The sequence below is a fragment of the Tetrao urogallus genome, assembly GCF_951394365.1.
Source record: "Tetrao urogallus genome assembly, chromosome: 1".
Classification (NCBI taxonomy): Eukaryota; Metazoa; Chordata; class Aves; order Galliformes; family Phasianidae; genus Tetrao; species Tetrao urogallus.
The window spans coordinates 138,069,378-138,087,984 of NC_136813.1; the positions used below are offsets into that span (position 1 = coordinate 138,069,378).

General features: G+C 37.3%; 1 protein-coding gene across 1 annotated transcript in view; it reads left to right on the top strand.

Annotated features, from left to right (window-relative positions):
- TRIM24 (tripartite motif containing 24) overlaps positions 1 to 18,607 on the top strand; it is a gene marked incomplete at both ends in the record, with an annotated part of 55,950 nt that overhangs the window by 34,596 nt on the left and 2,747 nt on the right. The window contains 9 exons of the mRNA XM_079541819.1: positions 919 to 1,036; positions 5,889 to 6,154; positions 7,127 to 7,291; positions 8,821 to 9,000; positions 10,673 to 10,811; positions 12,000 to 12,072; positions 13,812 to 13,980; positions 14,741 to 15,054; positions 17,747 to 17,879. Of these exons, the coding sequence (XP_079397945.1) occupies positions 919 to 1,036; positions 5,889 to 6,154; positions 7,127 to 7,291; positions 8,821 to 9,000; positions 10,673 to 10,811; positions 12,000 to 12,072; positions 13,812 to 13,980; positions 14,741 to 15,054; positions 17,747 to 17,879 (1,557 nt within the window). The remainder of the gene's footprint in view (positions 1 to 918; positions 1,037 to 5,888; positions 6,155 to 7,126; positions 7,292 to 8,820; positions 9,001 to 10,672; positions 10,812 to 11,999; positions 12,073 to 13,811; positions 13,981 to 14,740; positions 15,055 to 17,746; positions 17,880 to 18,607) is intronic.

Genomic DNA, 18,607 nt, shown 5'->3' on the forward strand with positions numbered 1-18,607 from the left:
ATTTAAAAACAAGCATACAAAATGATGTGTAAGTCTTGCTAAATGTTTTGTATCTGGTCTAGAATCAACCTGCCTAAATGAAACAAAATGTAGGAGCAAAGTGGAAACTCATATAAAATTCATATGTGAAAGATAACTGGTGTCCTTTTAGGTAATATGGCCAAATGTATCTCTTGTAATGATTTCCTGGAAAAGTCCGTAAGAAAAATATTTGAAAGGAAAATGAAATTTTGACAAAAGAAGCGTGGAACTTGATAAGCTTTTTCTGTATCTGCTGTGTGTTACTCTAACATTTGTGTTAGATATTTCTAGGAAATATCTGCAAAAAAAAAAAAATCTTCTTTCTAGCAGCTAGATAAACTCAGATTTGTTCCAGCATTCTGCCTGTGTATCCCAATCATAGTCTAGTCTTTTGGAACCAAGAAGTCTGAAGAGTGTGAAAATATCTGAGAATTTTCAAAGAAATATATGAAAGAAAATATGATAAGCCTGTAATGGACAAAGCTCTCTGAAAAAAACCTTGTATCTGCTACTAAGGAAAATTCTCTTTTGATGACGCTTGTCATCAAGAGGATGGAATACTTTTTTTTTTTTTTTTTTTTAAATGAATGGGTTAGCTTAGATTTGGAGGAAAAAAAGAAGCAATTAATTCATTATTTGTCTGCAAGTAAATTTTATGTAAAGCTGAATTTGTGGAAAGATATGCATTTATGGAGGGGAAAAAAATACTTGCCTTTATGCAGTAATTGATTACTTTGTTGGGTTTTTTAAATCCTTTTAAATTTTTGTTTGGACAAACTTCTCTTTTACCTCAGTTCTCTGGGGGATTGTTGAAGATTTTTTGTTTGCTTGTTTTCAGTAGTTCATATTAATGGCTTTAACTGAAGAGGAAAATGTTATGTTTTGTTCTTGTTCTAGATTACATATCGACTACGCTATCTTCTCCGAGCGAGGTGTGATGCTTCACCAGTGACTAACAATACCATCCAGTTTCATTGTGATCCTAGCTTCTGGGCTCAAAATATTTTCAATCTAGGTGTGATAAAGTTTTGTCAGTTCTTTGTTTTTATTTTATTTTTTTTAGAATCATCTACTTAACTGCAGAAGACATTTAAGATGTTGTGTGGAAAAAGTATTATATATGAATACTTTCGATGAAACGTTAACAAACGTCCCTTGCTTGAATGTGATATGTGATGATGATTGATGCTGAGAATGTCGGTAGGTTAACCTGGCCGTGAGTTGTAGCAAGCAGGTATTTCTTTATTGCATCACTGGGCATCTAGGGGATGGCTCCGACCAATATGTGCACCTTGGCTTATGTGCAGATTACATTTATTGGTCGTGCTCATGCATACTCATATTTATCCCCAGAATTTCATGCGTATGCTTAATATTTTCTTATTTAGTCATTGTTTTCTTAGAGCTGATTAACATATGACTCTCTCCCTTAGAGCATTGGGGTCCTTTTGGTGGTTGTGAGGACTGAGGGAGGAAGGCTGACAGTCTTCATTGCTCCTAAACTTTTGACCCTAGTCATGCTCAGTTAGGTGCTTACTTCCTCTCTAAATGTGGTTTCTCTGGTATGACCTGATAGGGCCCATCCATCTTCAATTTAACTTTATTTTCCTGCCTTATCTTCAGGGTAATACATATGGTCCCTCCAAATACTGATGCTTGTAATATTCGAGGTCCTTACTCCATCATTGATGAAAGTAGCAACTTGCAGTTTGTTGGACAGTGCACATGCTATCTAGGTTCTGAAGCCAAAAACGCATTATATAAGCTTGATTTATAACCTAAGGAAGAGTTCCCAAAGACAGTCTCATCCTGCATCTTACAGCACATTCTTTTAATTAAATCCAATCTTCCTAAACTGATACCCTTAGCAGCAGCATAACATGTTCAAAAACCCATATTTCTTGTCATTATAAGCAATAAGCCTTTCAGAAGGGGTGAATGCAACAGAAAAATAGAACAGGAAAGAGGACAATAGTTTTGGCAAGTTGTCTATTTTTAAGATATTCTTTCCTGAAGTTAGGAATGCACTTCAGAAGAAAGCATGTTTTTATCAGAATTGCAATGTAGAAATTTAGCATCTGTACTCCTAATACCTTCTGGGAAGTTTTCTCTGATCTCCAAATCAGTATTTTTATTTTTGTCTTATAACCATAAACTGCTAGGGTTTTATGACTGTACTGAACACCAAAATCTGGAAGCTTTGCAGGTAGTCCATGTATATGATTACCTGAAAGCCTCTATGTTTAATGGAAATAAGCATCCTAGGAACTCATCAGACTGGGAACAGGAATTGAAGCTCAAAGATCTCCCTAGGATTTATTTATTTATTTATTTATTTTTACTCCTGTTGTCTGCCATATCTTTCTCTACTGCTGCCTTAGTGGCCACCTTTTATTTTTCTGTTATGTGTAGAATTCTTTGGGAGATACCTGTTGAACCTTTTCTGCCTTTCATCAGCTCTATCAGCTCTACAGATGTATAAAGGTTCAAACAGTAGTGATAGGAAAATTTCTGTTCTGCTCTTTATTCCAATAAGAGACAAAGGAGAGTCTTCAGCTTTCTTTATTTGAATAAAGGGAGAGTCCACTGGGGCAAACCCTTGTGGAGTCTCACAAAGTACTGGGGTACCCTTTTATCTAGGTACCCCAATGCTTGTGAGCCCTTCCCCCATTTCTCATTGGTTAAGGTAATCAAGGTTCACATTTTTCTCCATTTGCCTATCATCCGCTCATCCCCCCAGTGTGTAGCCCCTGGATCCAGAGTTTGTTGTTTTGCCCAGCTAGAACTATCTTTGTGTCCTATAAAGTATATCTCTCTTTGTTCTGTCCAGAACACAAGATTTAGGTGCTAAGCTAGCATCTCCTGCCATATTCCTGCAAGATAAATTTGTTTAACCAGATCCTTGTGACCAAAACCCTTCTTCTCAACTTTATCTTGTTTTGTGGGGATCCCCTATCCTTCCTTTGTTCTCCCGAAATTTCTCCTTATTTTTCCTTCAGTAGGCAGCTGAGCACCGCGTAGCTTCTTACTCACTCCCTCCTAGTGGGATGGGGAGAATCCAAAAGGTGAAAGTGAGGAAACTTGTGGGTTGAGATAAAGACAGTTTACTTGAAGGCAAATTTAGACAATGGCTACTAAAGTAAAGCGAGTAAAAGAAGATTGAGAGGAAAGAGAAGAAGAGAAAGAAAGAAAGAGAGATTTAAAGATAGATATCTTTCACCACCCCTTGGTTCAGCATTGTCTTAAGACTAGTGTCTTGTTCCATGGGTGGTGAGTTGACAGACATTAATGCACATGTTCATGGTGATGTAGTCGGTCCATCTGAGACTACCCTTGGGGTGACAACCCTTGTGTCTAGAAGCTTCAGGAGTTTTCCAAGAGGATCTCTGGTGGTTATGCATCCCCGCTTTCCTTTTCTGATGTTTATCAGAGATGAGGGACCACGAGAGGAAGTGAAGATAAGCATCCCATCAATCTGCCTCCATAAAGTGAGTGTCTGTAGATATTACAGCTTCCAATTTGAGTCATGAAGGGGTCTGCTCTTTTGATCTCAGACAGCCCTTAAGACTAATTGAGTCAGCAACTTCTTTGTACAGTCATGAAGGCTCCATTTTGTAAGGCGCCTTTTTGTTTGTTTGAGCCATCAAACACTTTTTCAGTCTCATACAGCAGCATATGATATGGAGTATCCCTTTGGCCAGTTTGGGTCAGCTGTCCTGGCTGGGTCCCCTCCCAGCTCCTTGTACACTCTGAGCTCCTCACTGGCAGGGCAGCATGAGAAGCAGAAGAATTCTTGACTGTGTAAGCACTGTTCAGTAACAAGTATATAATCCTTGTATTATTAAGTTATTTTCATCAAAAATCCAAAACACAGCACCAAACAAGCCTTTATGAAAAAGATTATCTCAGCTGAAACAAGGACAGTAAATAAATTACTCCAGGAATGGCTTGAATTCTAGTCAGGCTGCATGCTACTGACAGTGTGATGACATCTGTGCACTAAGTATTTTGGAGGGTAATTAAAAAATGAAATATTTTTTAATTCCACAAGTTGCCTGTTTTATGGGAAATTAATTGCCTAAAGCTGTTATAGGCTTAATAAGGGGTATTACTCAATAGGTTGGTAAGGTTTTTCATTTTCATTAATATTTTTGTTAATGTTTCTGATGTGGTTGAAGCATAATTAAAGTGTATGCAACGCTAAATTTACTAAGTGTTAATACAAAAACAGTATGACTGATCTTAATTTTCTGTCCTGTTCTCCACTACAGTGTTTTGGCTAGCCTAGACTGATTCTGTGTGCATGCACATCTTTTTTCCTTTACGTGCCTGGCTAGGGAATCAGAATGATGCTTTTTTCATAGTTGCTGGTCCTTGGGATGAAAAATGGAATATATAATACACAGTGTGTTTCTTCCTCGTTTGGATAACCATTTCAAAAATGAGTCAGGCTAGACTGCACAGGATCTGTAGAGATGTGCAGATATGGGGAGAGAAGTGGCAGAGGGTGATGTCAAATATTACCATGATGGGGATTATCAGACTGCTACCATGAATCAGTCCCTCATGAAACTCTCAAGTTGAAATGTTAGAAGGCAGCCATTCTTTATTCTCAGCACCGGATGCAGAAGGGGACCCTTCCACTTAATTGTGCTTGCCTTGAACAAAAGATCTTCAGCTAATATACATTACTTGTGTTACGTGTGCAAAGGTTTTCCCTGGCAGTACACGTGTATCCAGTACTTCCCCCAAAATCATTAATTTTAGGTTCAGCCTCCCTGCACTTGCTGAGTCTTTTTTGTGATGGTGGTCCCAGGACCCTTCCTCACTGTGTTCACTGGCTGAACCCAATCTTCACACATGCTCAGTTAGCTTCTTACCTTGATTGCACAATACTTGCTTTTACAAAATTAGCTGATTCAAAGCAGAACTTCCCTTATCTACTTGATGCAAGGACTTTACAAAACTTCCTTTATCTGCTCTGTACAAGGACATAGATTCTTCCTGTTTTCTACTAGAGTTCTAGAGGACTATCCACTAACAGGACTTAGCAAGCTCAACAATATCACTTTTTTAAACTAAGTAACTTTCTTTCTTTCTTCCCCCCCCCACCGTATAATCAGCATACTCTTCCCTTGACTGTAAAGCAAACTCAATTTTTGTTGAAATTCATCTTTCGTGGTTGTGGTTGTGGTAGCCAGCTTTTGACCCAAGAGCTTTTTAGAATTGCCCTGTTGGTCTCTTTGGGTAAAGCCTTTCAACCAGCATTAGTGTAGAGAAGTTTCCTCTCTAGTTTCCTTCCTGTTGATTTCCTTCTAAATCAACAGAGAGGAAACATATCCTGGAGGTGCCATTACATCCTAAAATTGGTGGTTTGTGTATCATTTGCATATTTCATTGTGGTGATTCAGAGGCAAAAAAAAAAAACACAACAAAAAACAAACAAACAAACAAAAAACCACAGAATTTTTAAGTATTACAATACTTAAAAATAAAAATACTTATGATTTTTTTTTAATTTTTTTTTTAAATCAAATGATTGGATCACAACGCTCTCATCTCTATGAATGAAATTTTGTTTCCTTGCTCTTTTGGAGGGGCCAGGGCAGCTGTCTAGAATTCACCTCTTAGAGCATGCTGTAGCATAAGACAGTTTGCTAATATCTCCTTCTCTTTCATTATAAAATACAGCCATGTTTTTGCAGGGAAACAATATGAAGTGAGTACTTTGTCTCATGTTTACCCATTCTTTGCATTATAATAATTAATGATAGCCTCATGGTATCAAAAAATCTAAAACTGTAAAAATAGCATTTCTGCTAACTGCAGTATTTTAGTATTCATTTAATTTATGTTTTTTAAACCAGGTTCTCTGGTAATTGAAGATAAAGAAACCCCACCACACATGCCCAAGAACCCTGGGACAGAAACAAGTTTGCAGCCACCAGGCAGCTTACCTTCAAATCAGCTATCTAAGTTCCCAATGCAAATAAACTTGGCTCAGCTCCGTCTCCAGCACATGCAGCAACAAGTCATGGCTCAGAGACAGCAAGCTCAGCGCAGAGCAGGTCCAGTAGGTTTGCCAAATCCAAGAATGCCAGGAAGTGTGCAGCAGCCTCCTGCTTCTCATCAGGTAAGCTATGACAATTTCCAGAGATTTTTCTTTCTCATATATGGTGGTTTCACCCTGGTGGGCAGCTGAACTCCACCACAACCACTCTCTCTACTCAAAGGAAGAAGGGAAACTGCATGAAAATGCTTTTGAAGGTATTGGGGTCATGTCAGTGCTGGTCACTTTCAAGTACCACCTCCTCTAAAGATCACAGGAACAGTCAATCCCAAAATGCTGGAAGTTGTGTTGATGGGGCAGAAGATTGGCTGGGCTGTGCAGGGATCTTCTTCTAGAGCTTAGGAGGAAAAAGAAGGTGTATGGTCACTGGACGTGAGGTTGGATGACATGGAAGGACTATGGAGATGCTGTTCACCATTGTAGGGAGAAAATCTGTGTGGCCAAAGCTTAATTAGAGTTGAAGCCTTAAGCAGCCTTTCACTGATGAGGGAGAAAGTGAAGAAAGAGAAAAAAAAATTAAAAACAGTGATGTTTAAATATAGAATTTCAGATTTTCATCTTTAGCTGGTGGTTATATTGAAGGGTTAGAGAACGTTTTCTTTACTGAGAATTGAATGGACATTCTATACTTGACTGGCAGAATGTATGGTAATACTCAGCCTGTTATTGTTGATAAAAATATATGACGTGGTATGTGATGATATACAGTACTGAGCTATATATATTGAATTTCTTTCAAATGCTTATAAAATGAATCTGTCATTTTTTATTTTTATTTTTTGCATGATACTGTGATTGTCCTATATAACTTCCAAAGTTGAAATACTCTCACTAGCTGTTTCAGTGCATCTGCACTTGTTATATCAGAGTAATTCAAAACCACATGCTAGGTCTTGTTTTTAGCATTAATTTTTGGATAAATTAGGTGATACTCTTTGTTTGCATTAAATATAAGAGTTAAGTGCAGTAAAAAAAAAAAACTGGAACATTGAATCAGTATCATCTAACTTATAGAACTGTTTTTTCTTCATGCAGGCACCTCCACGTTTGATTCATTTTCAGAATCATAGCTCCAAGTCCAATGGTGCAGCTCCTCCTGCGCAACAGATGAGATTTCCCCAAAATCAGAGCCTACCAAGGCAAGCAATAAAGCTCAACCCATTGCAGATGGCATTCTTGGCACAGCAAGCTATGAAGCAGGTAGAGTTTCTTTCCCATTTCACTTACTGTGTAAAAATAAAGCATCAAATGTGCTTTATATCATCATTTATGTTATGTTTCAAGAGTGATTTTCAATTGGAACAGAGAACGCTTTCTTCTCTGTGACAAGATATCCACAGTTTTCTTAATGAGAACTGTCAAGTTTCTTTCATTCTGACGGTTCTAAGCAGCTGAACTGTTACAGAAGTGAGCCATTGTGTATAATACGTAGATGTTTCATTAAGTTATTTGCTATTACTGTGCTTTCTGGCCACTTACGTATGTGAGAATGTAGTCTACACACCACAGTGAATAAACAGATTGGCAAATCCTCCTGTTCGTCATAATGTTAGTGACTTTACTACCAGGTAAAAGCTTGACTGAAAAGTTGTAGCTGCCAGCATCTCTGGAGTATGCCAAACCTTACTGATTTGAAGAAAAAAAAAAAAAAAGAAAAAAAAAAGCCCCACAGTCAGGTGACCTTTGCTGAGTAAAAATGGTTGATGCCCACCTGATCAACAGTTGAACTAGGGCAGGAACGAATACTTCAGAAGCTTTCTGTCTATTTGGGAAGCCAAGTCCTTATTAAAAAGTACATTAATGTGTTCTTTGGTATTTTAAAGGAAAGAGGGCATCATATTTCCAGAGACAAGCAGGGTAGAATCAAATGAGTCTGTTCTACCACCTGAAAAGTGGAGTAGTACCATTAATGTCTGCAATGCTTACGAAGTCAGAGAACTAATTTTAACTGAATTGAAGAAGGCTGCATGATATCGCAGAGAATCTGTAACAAGAACTATATCAGTTCCATTTGAGCATTTCAAAAGAAGATTGACCTGTCTGCAGGCCTTTCTTTCAACTATTTTTATTATCTACTAGCATCTTTCTCAAAGCAGAAACCAGGGAATAGAGTGACTGACCAAAGGAATTGAGCAGAATCAAATTTTGCCTTGAGTTGCCATGAAATTCCATTTCACTTCTTGAAAACTGCATATGTCTAAATGAGAATTAAATTTAATTTGACTTGACTGTACACTTTATATCATGGTGTTAAATGTATAGGTAGGTGGAAATCTATTCAGCATTTCAAATTCTTAATCACCTTAAGTTGTTAAAGAAAGCATTAAATTATTGATTGCATCCAAGTACAATGTAGATATTTAATAGAAGTACTGGATAGCTGTATATTCATCATATTATAATGCTTTAATTTCACTAAAATCATTACATTCCTCCTACAACGCTGTCAGTGCAGCATGAAATATTAATAGATACTCAACATCTTTGAATTTAGGAATTCACATTCATTTCTTCTTTTCATGGTTTTTAAACACTTGTCATCTTTCCTCATCTTGTAATACTGGTTGTTGAAATTGGATAACTTCAGAGTAAATTGGGATTTTAAATTTGAATTCAACTTACTGTACTAGATTGCTTGTTTAGCTGATGAGTTAGAGCAAGGACATGTAGTGTATGTATTCTGTAGAGGGAAAAATACTGACTTGTGGATTATCATCTTATCTTTTTAGTGGCAGGTCGGTAATGGACAAAGTTCAACTGCCATTTCAACAGCAAGCAGCATAACTTCTACTCCATCCAGCCCCACAGTCACTAGTGCTGCAGGATGTGATGGGAAGACATACGGTCCTCCTGTGATAGATTTGAGTTCTCCAGTGGGTAGCTCCTACAATCTGCCATCTCTTCCTGATGTAAGTGTACCATCCGTACCAATCTTTTACAGATTCTATTTTGAAGCATGCTTTAATGGTTTTGAAAAGTAGAAATCCTTTTTGTTTTGAAATTCTTCTGCTGGTTATCAAAGTGAGATAATTCCAGAAAGCGATGCAGGATTGCCTACATATTTTTGGCAGTATTCAGAACTGTTTTTGGGAAACAGCCATTAAGAATGCTAAGAAAAATAAAATTCCAGGTTGTAACAGTAATTGGGCTTGTTCATGTGCTTGCTTCATATTGCACTCTTTACCACCATCCACTGCTCAATGAATTCATTATAACTCGTTGAAAGTGCTATTGTGGGTGGTTATTATTGATGTAGTGGAGTCAAATTTTCCTTATAGTACTTCCTTTTGGTACTTCTTTCCTTCATACTACCTCTAGCATGCATGTGAGCAGGTGTTGGAGGAGTATCGTAAGTTCTTCATTTTTCTTCTGATTGGTCCTTATTTGTTAGAAGTCTATATTAGATGTTGAGCTTTGTTTGGTTGATTTTCTTCTTTCAAATAACTGCAGAGCCTATATATGTTTATAGAGACCTGAAACGTCACAGTTTTCAAATCATAACTTGCTGTTTCCCTCTTGTTTTTTGATCTCCCCAAAAAACTCTTAGATAAAAATGTTGGTTTTTTTAAAAATAAGAATGCATTGATATTACAGTGTCTGTGAGTAAAAAGATAGAGTGCACAACACAATCATAAAACTACAGAATCTGAGACATTTCAGCACACTGATTTTTGTGCACACCACTGTTAGAAACTCTTCTACTTGCACATGGTTAAGTTTGTATTATGAAGATGTGTTGCCGAAATCACTGCATGTATGCTGACCTAGCAGAGAATTCTGCATCCAATGCTGAGAACTGTAGCATGTAAAGAGTGGCCAATGGAGTTGCTACCTGTAGGTTTGTTACTTGGCTGGATAGTTGAGAAAACTGACACCAAAGTGACCTGTTTTCTGATCAAACATGATCTCACGTATTATTAAACAAACAAAACAAATGCAGCATCTAACTAACATCTCAAAATGTTATCTCTCTTTACCAAATCAGGATATATAGTTCGTACAGAAAGCTAGACTGATAAATTTGCAGTTCCTAAAAGAAAGTTTTGCTGCCTGGCCTGGACCATGAATAAAAAGAACAAATGTCTTGTTGTCTGTGTTTTGAGTGAATATGTGTGCCTCCTACCTGGAAGATATGTGAGGCAGATAGAATTAAGTGTCTTTTGAGGTTCTTCCAGTTCCATTCAAAATTAATGGTTTAGTGGAGAGTTTGTCTATTGCTTATTGGTTTTAGATTATGTAATGTAAACCTGTTGAAAGAGGGGGAAGAGAAAAAATTTCATATCCTCTTCAGTGTATGAAAGCTATGTGTCTGATGTAAGCTATCTCAATAGATGATGGGGAAAAAATGGCACTTCTATAATCACTTCAGCATGAACTAATGATGTGGAACACTGGGTTTGGCCACTTCTCTCTTTAGAGAAAGTGAAATGACCTGTTTTAAAGTAACCACTTTACTTTTACTTTTTGGTTGGCTAAAGTTAGATGGTCTTCATCTCAGTCTTCATCTCCAAAAACAGAAAGTATGGCAGAGGCATTGTATTTTAACTTTTAACTGCTTTTCCTCTGTTAACCATCTTGTAGATTGATTGTTCAGGAAACATCACACTGGATACTGTTGCGAGGAAGGATGATGTCACTGCAGAGCAGAACCACCCAAAGCCCCCTTCAAACAGAACTGTGCAGTCACCAAATTCATCGGTACCATCACCAGGCATTTCAGGTAATTGGACTGTGATATGATTTTCTATTTAAGTAGTGTAATGGTAGAATGTAACATGGCAACGTTAACATGGATATCAGAAGGGGTTGCTTCTATTTTATATCGACAGTAAGAAATATTAAAGGCAAAGAGGTAGAAAGCCTAGTAAGAGTTAAAGTTGGGACTGTTTTAGCATTGTGAACAAAGTTGGCAGACTTTTAAAACATAGGTAAATGTAAATACATAGCAGACACAAGAAAATTGCAAATGCAAGTGTATCCGTGGAAAACTCCAGGTATATCAGATAACATCCTAGAAGCTTTAGTAAGAGACAAGTATTTGATAAAGCAAGATAGTATGTAACAGGAGACAATGGCTGCAAGTGGTCACTCGCGAAGCTCAATTTGAACATTACAAAATCTTTTTTACCAGCAATGTAGTACTGACAGAAATTGACCAGAAAGGTTATTGGTATAGGTAGCTAAATCTGGTAGAATTGGAAGACCCAGGGAATTCCTGACACCATGCCTGGTAGAATCAGTGGCTGCTCCTTACTCTTACCTTATGGGCCATTTCCTGATTTGGCCTGTAATGAGGCTCTGTGAGCATGAATTCCCAGTATGTTTTTACTTGATGTTCATACACTTGGACAGACTAGCTCAGAAAGGAGGACGATGAGTACAGATGCTCTCATAAACAGAGACAGTGCAAACAGCCTGATACTTTTGCTCAGGAAAATCACCCTTCACAAGTCTTTTCCTCTCTGACCCCCAGAAGCTTTGCAGGGATCTCTCTCATATCTGCATATCTCCTGTCCTGAGTCCTCATATTACTGACCAGCTAATATGGCTTGAAGTTTTATAGTAAATCATAGAAATAGAAGCTAGAAATAGACTTTAATAAGGTTTAGACTTTAATACTAGACTTTAGACTTTAATACTTCAAAACAAACTGCAGTGATCAGGTACAGGCGTCAACCAGGCAAAGGTACCAAATCATCAGCCTGCATACAAGCAGTGGGGTTCTAAAAATAGTTCTTTACTCTGTTATTCTTTTCTTGTTCTCTCATGATTTAGTACTAAATGAGATATCAATTAAGTAAATAACAAGGCAAGAGGAATTTGAACAAAGACCTACATACTTCTCCAAATAATGGATCAGACTTGTCATAGATATACGTTACATTCTAATCTGATTCTTCTGTCCTAGGAGGTGTCAGTGTAACAAACATACATCCTCCAATACGTTCACCCAGTGCCTCCAGTGTTGGGAGCAGAGAGAGGTAAGGAAGGTGTGGGAGAGAAAGAATGTATGACTTCCACATCCGTAGAAAATGCCTCAGACTCTTCCATTGTTAGTGCAGAGAGATGTTAATGTACTTAAGCTTCTCTCTTAACAGGTATGGCAGCTATTATAGTACTTAGTGCAGTCTGAAAGTATGAGGGCTGCTCTGAAAGTAAGATCTCCTGTGTTATTCTGTTGGCCCAATATGTCAGAGGCATGGTGGTATGGCAATAGTGGTTGAACCTTCCCACCAATATTCCATTCCATTTTGTTGCCATGCGAGAGATGGCAGCAGAGAGGTACTCTGACACAATGGTCTGACATGCAAGTGCATATAAAGCAAAGGTGTGGCACTGAATTCCTCCATGTTGAAAAAAATGGCACCCAATGACATTCAGTGATGAACGTTTACAAAGACCAAACAGTGGATGTGAGTACAGTGAGGTGGTGGGTGGTGTGTTCTACAGTTCGTAGCTGAGAATTTGTTCTATCAGAAAGTGTTATTTTGCTCTTTGTATCTGTTGTCGTTTTCATGGAAATAAATAGGAGGCATCACATTCAGAGCAATCTACTGAATTTCATTTGTAATGTTTTGATAGCACATCTAATAATGTATCTGCCCTTTGAATGATATATAGATTGATATTATTAAAAGAATGGTGTTTTAAATTCAAAAAATCAGCTAAAGGAACTGATTGTGTGCTAGAAGTTCCTTGTAGAACTATAAATGAGTTCACATTTAAGGAACTGATGTTACAAAGTAATTACTAAGAATTTTCTGGTACTAAACAGTTAGTTAAATGAGCACTAGATGTCTACTGAGAGTCTAGAAAAAAATGTTTCTATTCCTTAGTGATGGAATATAAATGAACAAATAGGCTTGAGACAGTGTTGTCTGAAGACAGCAGCTCCATTAGCATGTTCCAATAAATTAGAGAACACATCTGACATGAGATTAATTTTTCATGCAGAGAGGAATCAGATGACATTGATCCTACTTGAACTGAAAATGAAATTGCTTTTTTAAAATATACAATATATTTTGCTCTATCCTTTTACGTAGCAAATATTTTGAAGGACTCAAAATGTACAAACATGAGAGCTATTTAAATGCTTTTCAGAAAAGTGTATTACTTTAAAATATGTTTTATCTGCTGTTATTTGAATTCATTTGTTAGATATCAAATTATTATACAATAAAAAAAACAGGAGGCTGGTATTTTTTAATTTGATTATCCACTCTCTTTCTACTATGACTAACTGTGTGAATAAAAACAGAGTCCAGTGTGTGCTTTGTCTCCCTTATCTGCTGCTGTGCTTTACAATGATGAGTTCAGCTCTGGGGACACACTTCCCTTCCCCAAGACATACCTGCATCTCCTCCAAGGTGGGATGATGCTCAGTGAAAGTGCTTTTGTGACTGACCTAAAAGAGACAGAGATCACTTGCAAACCTTTTACTAACAGGAAATAAAGTTGGAAATAATTCTGTAGTTCTGAAACCAAGCTATTACAAGTTTTCCGTTTTTGTAATGTCACTTCAAAACAAAAAATTGAACTTGGATGTTGTATTCTATAAAATTAGTACTGCACTGCTCATAGCTCAAAGAAGCAAAATGGATTAGCATTCAGAAGTCTCAGAAGGCATCAACATACAGTAAGTTTTCAGTTTTGACTTTGTATTTCCTGTTTTTTTTTTTGTTTTTGTTTTTTTTTTGCCTTTTTCTGTCATTTACAGTTCTAGCTCTTCCAGCCGGCCGCCGGGAGCTGATTCTACACACAAAGTCCCAGTTGTTATGTTGGAGCCTATCAGAATTAAGCAGGAGTCAAGTACACCAAATGAGAACTTTGATTTCCCAATTGTTATTGTGAAGCAAGAAGCAGAGGAGGAATCCCGGCCTCGGAATGTAATAAAAATCACCTTTGCCTTTGGAGGGTGTTTTGTGTTACAGGGAATAAAATAATTTACATATGTTTTGTTGGGGACTTTTTTCAGAAAAGAACTGAAAAGCTGAAGGTAGTGATTTAAAATGAAGAAGTAAAAGTCGGCATCAAACTATTTCTTTCACTAGTTTAGTTAGCTGGTGCACTCAAACGATTATCTGTTGAAAACCTGGGAAAGCAGGAAATAGCTTACAAATACAAATTTCTTTACTAGGAGAGTGGTGAGGAACAGGCTGCCCAGAGAGGCTGTGGATGCCCCGTCCCTGGAGTGTTTTGAGGCCAAGTTGAATGAGGCCCTGGGCAGCTTGGTCTGGTATTAAATGGGAAGGTTGGTGGCCCTGTATGTGGCAGGGAGGTTGGAGATTCATGATCCTTGAGGTCCTTTCCAACCCTGGCCTTTCTGTGATAATACAAACATCGAATTTTCATGTGGTGCTAAGAAGTTCTTCTAATCATAGTGTAGTAATAAGGTTGCTAGACTTTGGGATGTCAAAAATTTGTTTTATTAGTGGAGTGGTATTTAAAATGCCAGAAATGCCTCTCATAGCTAATTTCTTGTGGTTATGTACTTGATGTTACAGAACAGTTGTAATTTTTGCATACATGTTACGTGTTGTATGGCTGCCTGCATATGAGTGTGCTATTCTGGTCAGTTTAGTCATTGCTGGGGACACCTAAATTCAAATAAGCAGTATAATCAATTTCCCTTGTTTCTTCTTACAGACCAGCTTTTCAAGAAGCATACTGACTTCATTGCTGTTAGATGGTAATCATAACTCAACTTCTGATGAAGCTGTTTTAAGAACAGATGCCCCAGACAGCACAGATGATCGGCCAAGGATACTGCAGGAGAATACAACCAGTGCCAAGATAGGATGGATAGGCCCCTCACACACTGGAGAGGGCAGAAAAGAGGATGATCCCAATGAAGACTGGTGTGCAGTATGTCAAAATGGTGGGGAGCTCCTTTGCTGTGAGAAATGTCCCAAAGTATTCCATCTTTCCTGTCATGTCCCTTCATTGATGAACTTTCCAAGGTAATTAAGATCCCTTTAATTTCAACTAAACTTGCATTAAGAGATGTGAGTTCTGCATTGTGAAACTCAATAGGAGTTTGAGCCTCAAAGGAATCTCTGTTGTCTTTGAAGTCTGCAGCTTTATTAATTGGTGAAAACGGGAATTTGCATTGAAACTTCAATTTAACTTAATTGCAGCCACAAAATCTGTAATAAAACTTTTCAGTTGTTTGGCAATCACTTACATCTAGGGCACCCATTATTATTAGCTGTGGTCTTATAAGTGGGCCTTGAAATTACTGGTCTATCATAGAATCTTTTAAGGGCAACAGGAAAAATTGTGTTAAATATATCATTTACTATAATGCTAAATATGGCTACAATCCAAGCGTGGGATGTAGTGCCTGACATCTTCTAGAAACATTGCACTCTGTGTTGAAATAAGCAGTAGGGTTTCTTGAGTGGACGATAGAAAACAACTCTCAGCTCCTTGAGTTTCAAAATTCGGTCTTACATAAGATATCATTATAAACATTACTGACATTTGCTTCTTGAGTTTGTGTCTTTGATAGGATAAATAGCATTTTGCAATGTTGCAGCTTGGAAATGCCATGCAATAAGTTTATTAAAGGACAGGACATCTGTCATAACATGCTCACTGTTTAATACTTTTATGTAAATATTGGGTTTTCTTCTTCAATACCAGCACAGTTTGCTGGGATAAAACATTTGGATAACAAGTTTGGTTTGTATGCTGCTCATCTCTGCTTATGTGCATATTTTTACAAGCATGTCTTCTAAGTGTCTCTAAAATTGGCACATAAAAATGTTTCTCTTACCTTGTGAAACTTCAAATTATAGGGCTGTTTCTTTAAATAAAATGATGTTATATTGCAGCTTTGTGCCGTAAGCAAAACTCGGCAAAGTTGCAGTATGCACTTAAGCTAATAAACATTTGTGCCTCTCTGAAAGGAAGAAAAAAATCTGTGAGGATGTAGGTAGGCAGATTACTACTTATTCACAAGACTTTGCTTCTATTAAAATAAAAGCTTCAAAAATAGATCTTTATAAGTTCTCATTTTCACTGGATTGTTCAATGGAAAATGGAAATGTCCAGGGCACAACAGAGCCAGAAAGAACTTTTCTGAGAAGTGTTCAGTTTTGTAAAGGTGCATATTAATGCAAGTGCAATATGTTCCTGGACTTCAGAACCATAGTTAGCTTAAATTTCCTCCTGGCTTCAGAATGTATCACGTTTTTGTTCTCATCTTCATGGTGATTTGTTTGTTTATTTTGGTTTTGTTTTGTTTTGTTTTTTCCTGCAGCAATGGAATAGTTGACAAACGTTGGTCTCTAACCATTAGTTCCTTCAAAAGCACACACAAAAAAATCCTTAATTATTACCTCAGTGGTCTCAGCAACTTCTTTCGTGATTGCTTTCTGTTCTTGCTTCGGGTAGACAGAACACTTTCCCCTGTAGATTCACAAGGTCACTGCATCTTTTCTTTCCTTCGCTGTAGCCCATTGTACTTTCCCTTACTCTCGTATATTTGAATGTGCCTTTCCTCCATCTTCTGCCTTTCCTGTATTGTGAGATCTTCAGGTCATGACTTTTATCTATTTTTGTCTGTGTCACATAACACCTTTGATGCTGGTCCGTGCACAGAAATGTCAGTATCGTGTAAATAGCTCGTTAAGCTGAACTGTTTGAAAGTTAAGTCTCTTTGAAAGGAAGCACTCATTATTCATTACCATATGTTAAAACTAGCAGAGGATGGAAATCTTTGAATTACTCTGAGAACCAGTAAGACAGGCTTGTTTTATTAACTTTGAAAGTCTCTGCTTTACTATCAAAATGCACTGAAAGCTGCTGTGGAAACTGATTTTCATTTGTGAAGATTTTATTATAAGATTTTGGAGTAAATGCATGCAGTTGGCTTCCCATAAACAGTTATTGCTGAATTGTGTCTGCTATTTGAAGTACAACTCAGCCCTCTTGTGGTTATCTGCAAGGGTGCAAGTTCCCCAGAAGTCTTTACTATTCATAGCTTTTCTAAAACCTACAGAAGCTCACAAACTGAATGAGAGTCGATAAATGTAGTCAGCTTCCAGAACTTGCTTGGTCTTCTGCTTCTTCCTTTGTCAATTAAATCTACAGGGTTTTCCTAGATAAAATATGGAACAGCTCAAAAAAATCTTGTCCAGAGTTATCTGTGTAGAGCAGAAATATCTTGCAGTCAAGCACGTAAAGAAAAAATACGGTTTCTGCTATGTAACTCTAATACTTTTCCTTCTCTTGGACCAATGTCTGCAAATGAATCCTCCATTCTCTCTGTAGCTAGGAAGCAGAGCTCTTAATGCTTCAGTTGAATTCTATCAGGTCAAGAGAGAAGTTTTGACACTAACCAAAGTAGTCACTGTTGGTCTGATATGACAAGCCGTTTTCCTACTGTCACACCACTAATAATACCAATGCCGTTAAAAGGAAAGAAGGGTCTAAGGAAACATTTTTGCCAGCAGTGCCTGTCTCTGCTTTTTGTAGTTTTAACAGGCAAACAAAAAAAATAGCAAACAAACAAAAGCAACAAAACAAGGCATGGTGCAGCAAAAATACCAACTCATACATGAAAAACTTCTCCAGAAGTCTGTGGAAAGTTTTCTGTCAAGAATGTGCTTCTTCACTGAGGTTAATATATCTGTCTGTCTTATTTAGTGGAGAGTGGATTTGTACATTCTGTCGGGATTTGTCTAAGCCAGAAGTTGAATATGATTGTGATAAACCAACTCACAACCCTGAAAAAAGAAAACTGGAAGACACTGTGGGCTTGGCACCAATAGACCGTAGGGTAAGGATGAGTCCTGTTGTTTCTTTTACTGAGAAATGTATGCATTTAAAAAAAAAAAAAAAAAGTTAGTAAAATGGAGAAGTATCTTTCTCAGTAGACTCTGAGAAGTTAGCAGCCTTCATATAGAAACAACACGTTCGAAAGACTGAGAAGTGGTTGTCCCATGCTGTGGACTGGGAATGTGTTCTAGGAATTACCAAGCACTGTTTCCAACACTGACCTCATACACAGTGACCTTGCCTTGAGAAATTTTTTTTCTTTCTTTCTGCTTTCCAGATTTAGTATAGATTGGCTCTTGACTATATTTGGGTCTATAGTCTACATATAGAGCCGTTATTTGTATTTGATACACTCTAAAAGGGAATAACTTACTGGGTTAGTATTTGGCTTTAAATGCAAATTATAATTCCCATAAATATCCCGGTGGAGGATCATCAAGCATAAATTCAGAAAAACTATTTTCTGAATCTTTTTCAAGGTTCAAAATTCCATTCAGTATGCTCAGGTACACACAGAACTGATTTCTCCCCACTGCTAACAAAAACCACAGTGGGCTTTGCACAGAGCAGCTATGCACCAATCAGGAAAAATATTACTAATTTCTCTGAATGTTTATAATAAACTAACAGCTACATATGCTATTTCTATCCCATTGAATGTTTGTTGCACTTGGGAAATGCTAAATAATACTATTAGTAACTATATGAAGTTTGTAACATGTATTTGAG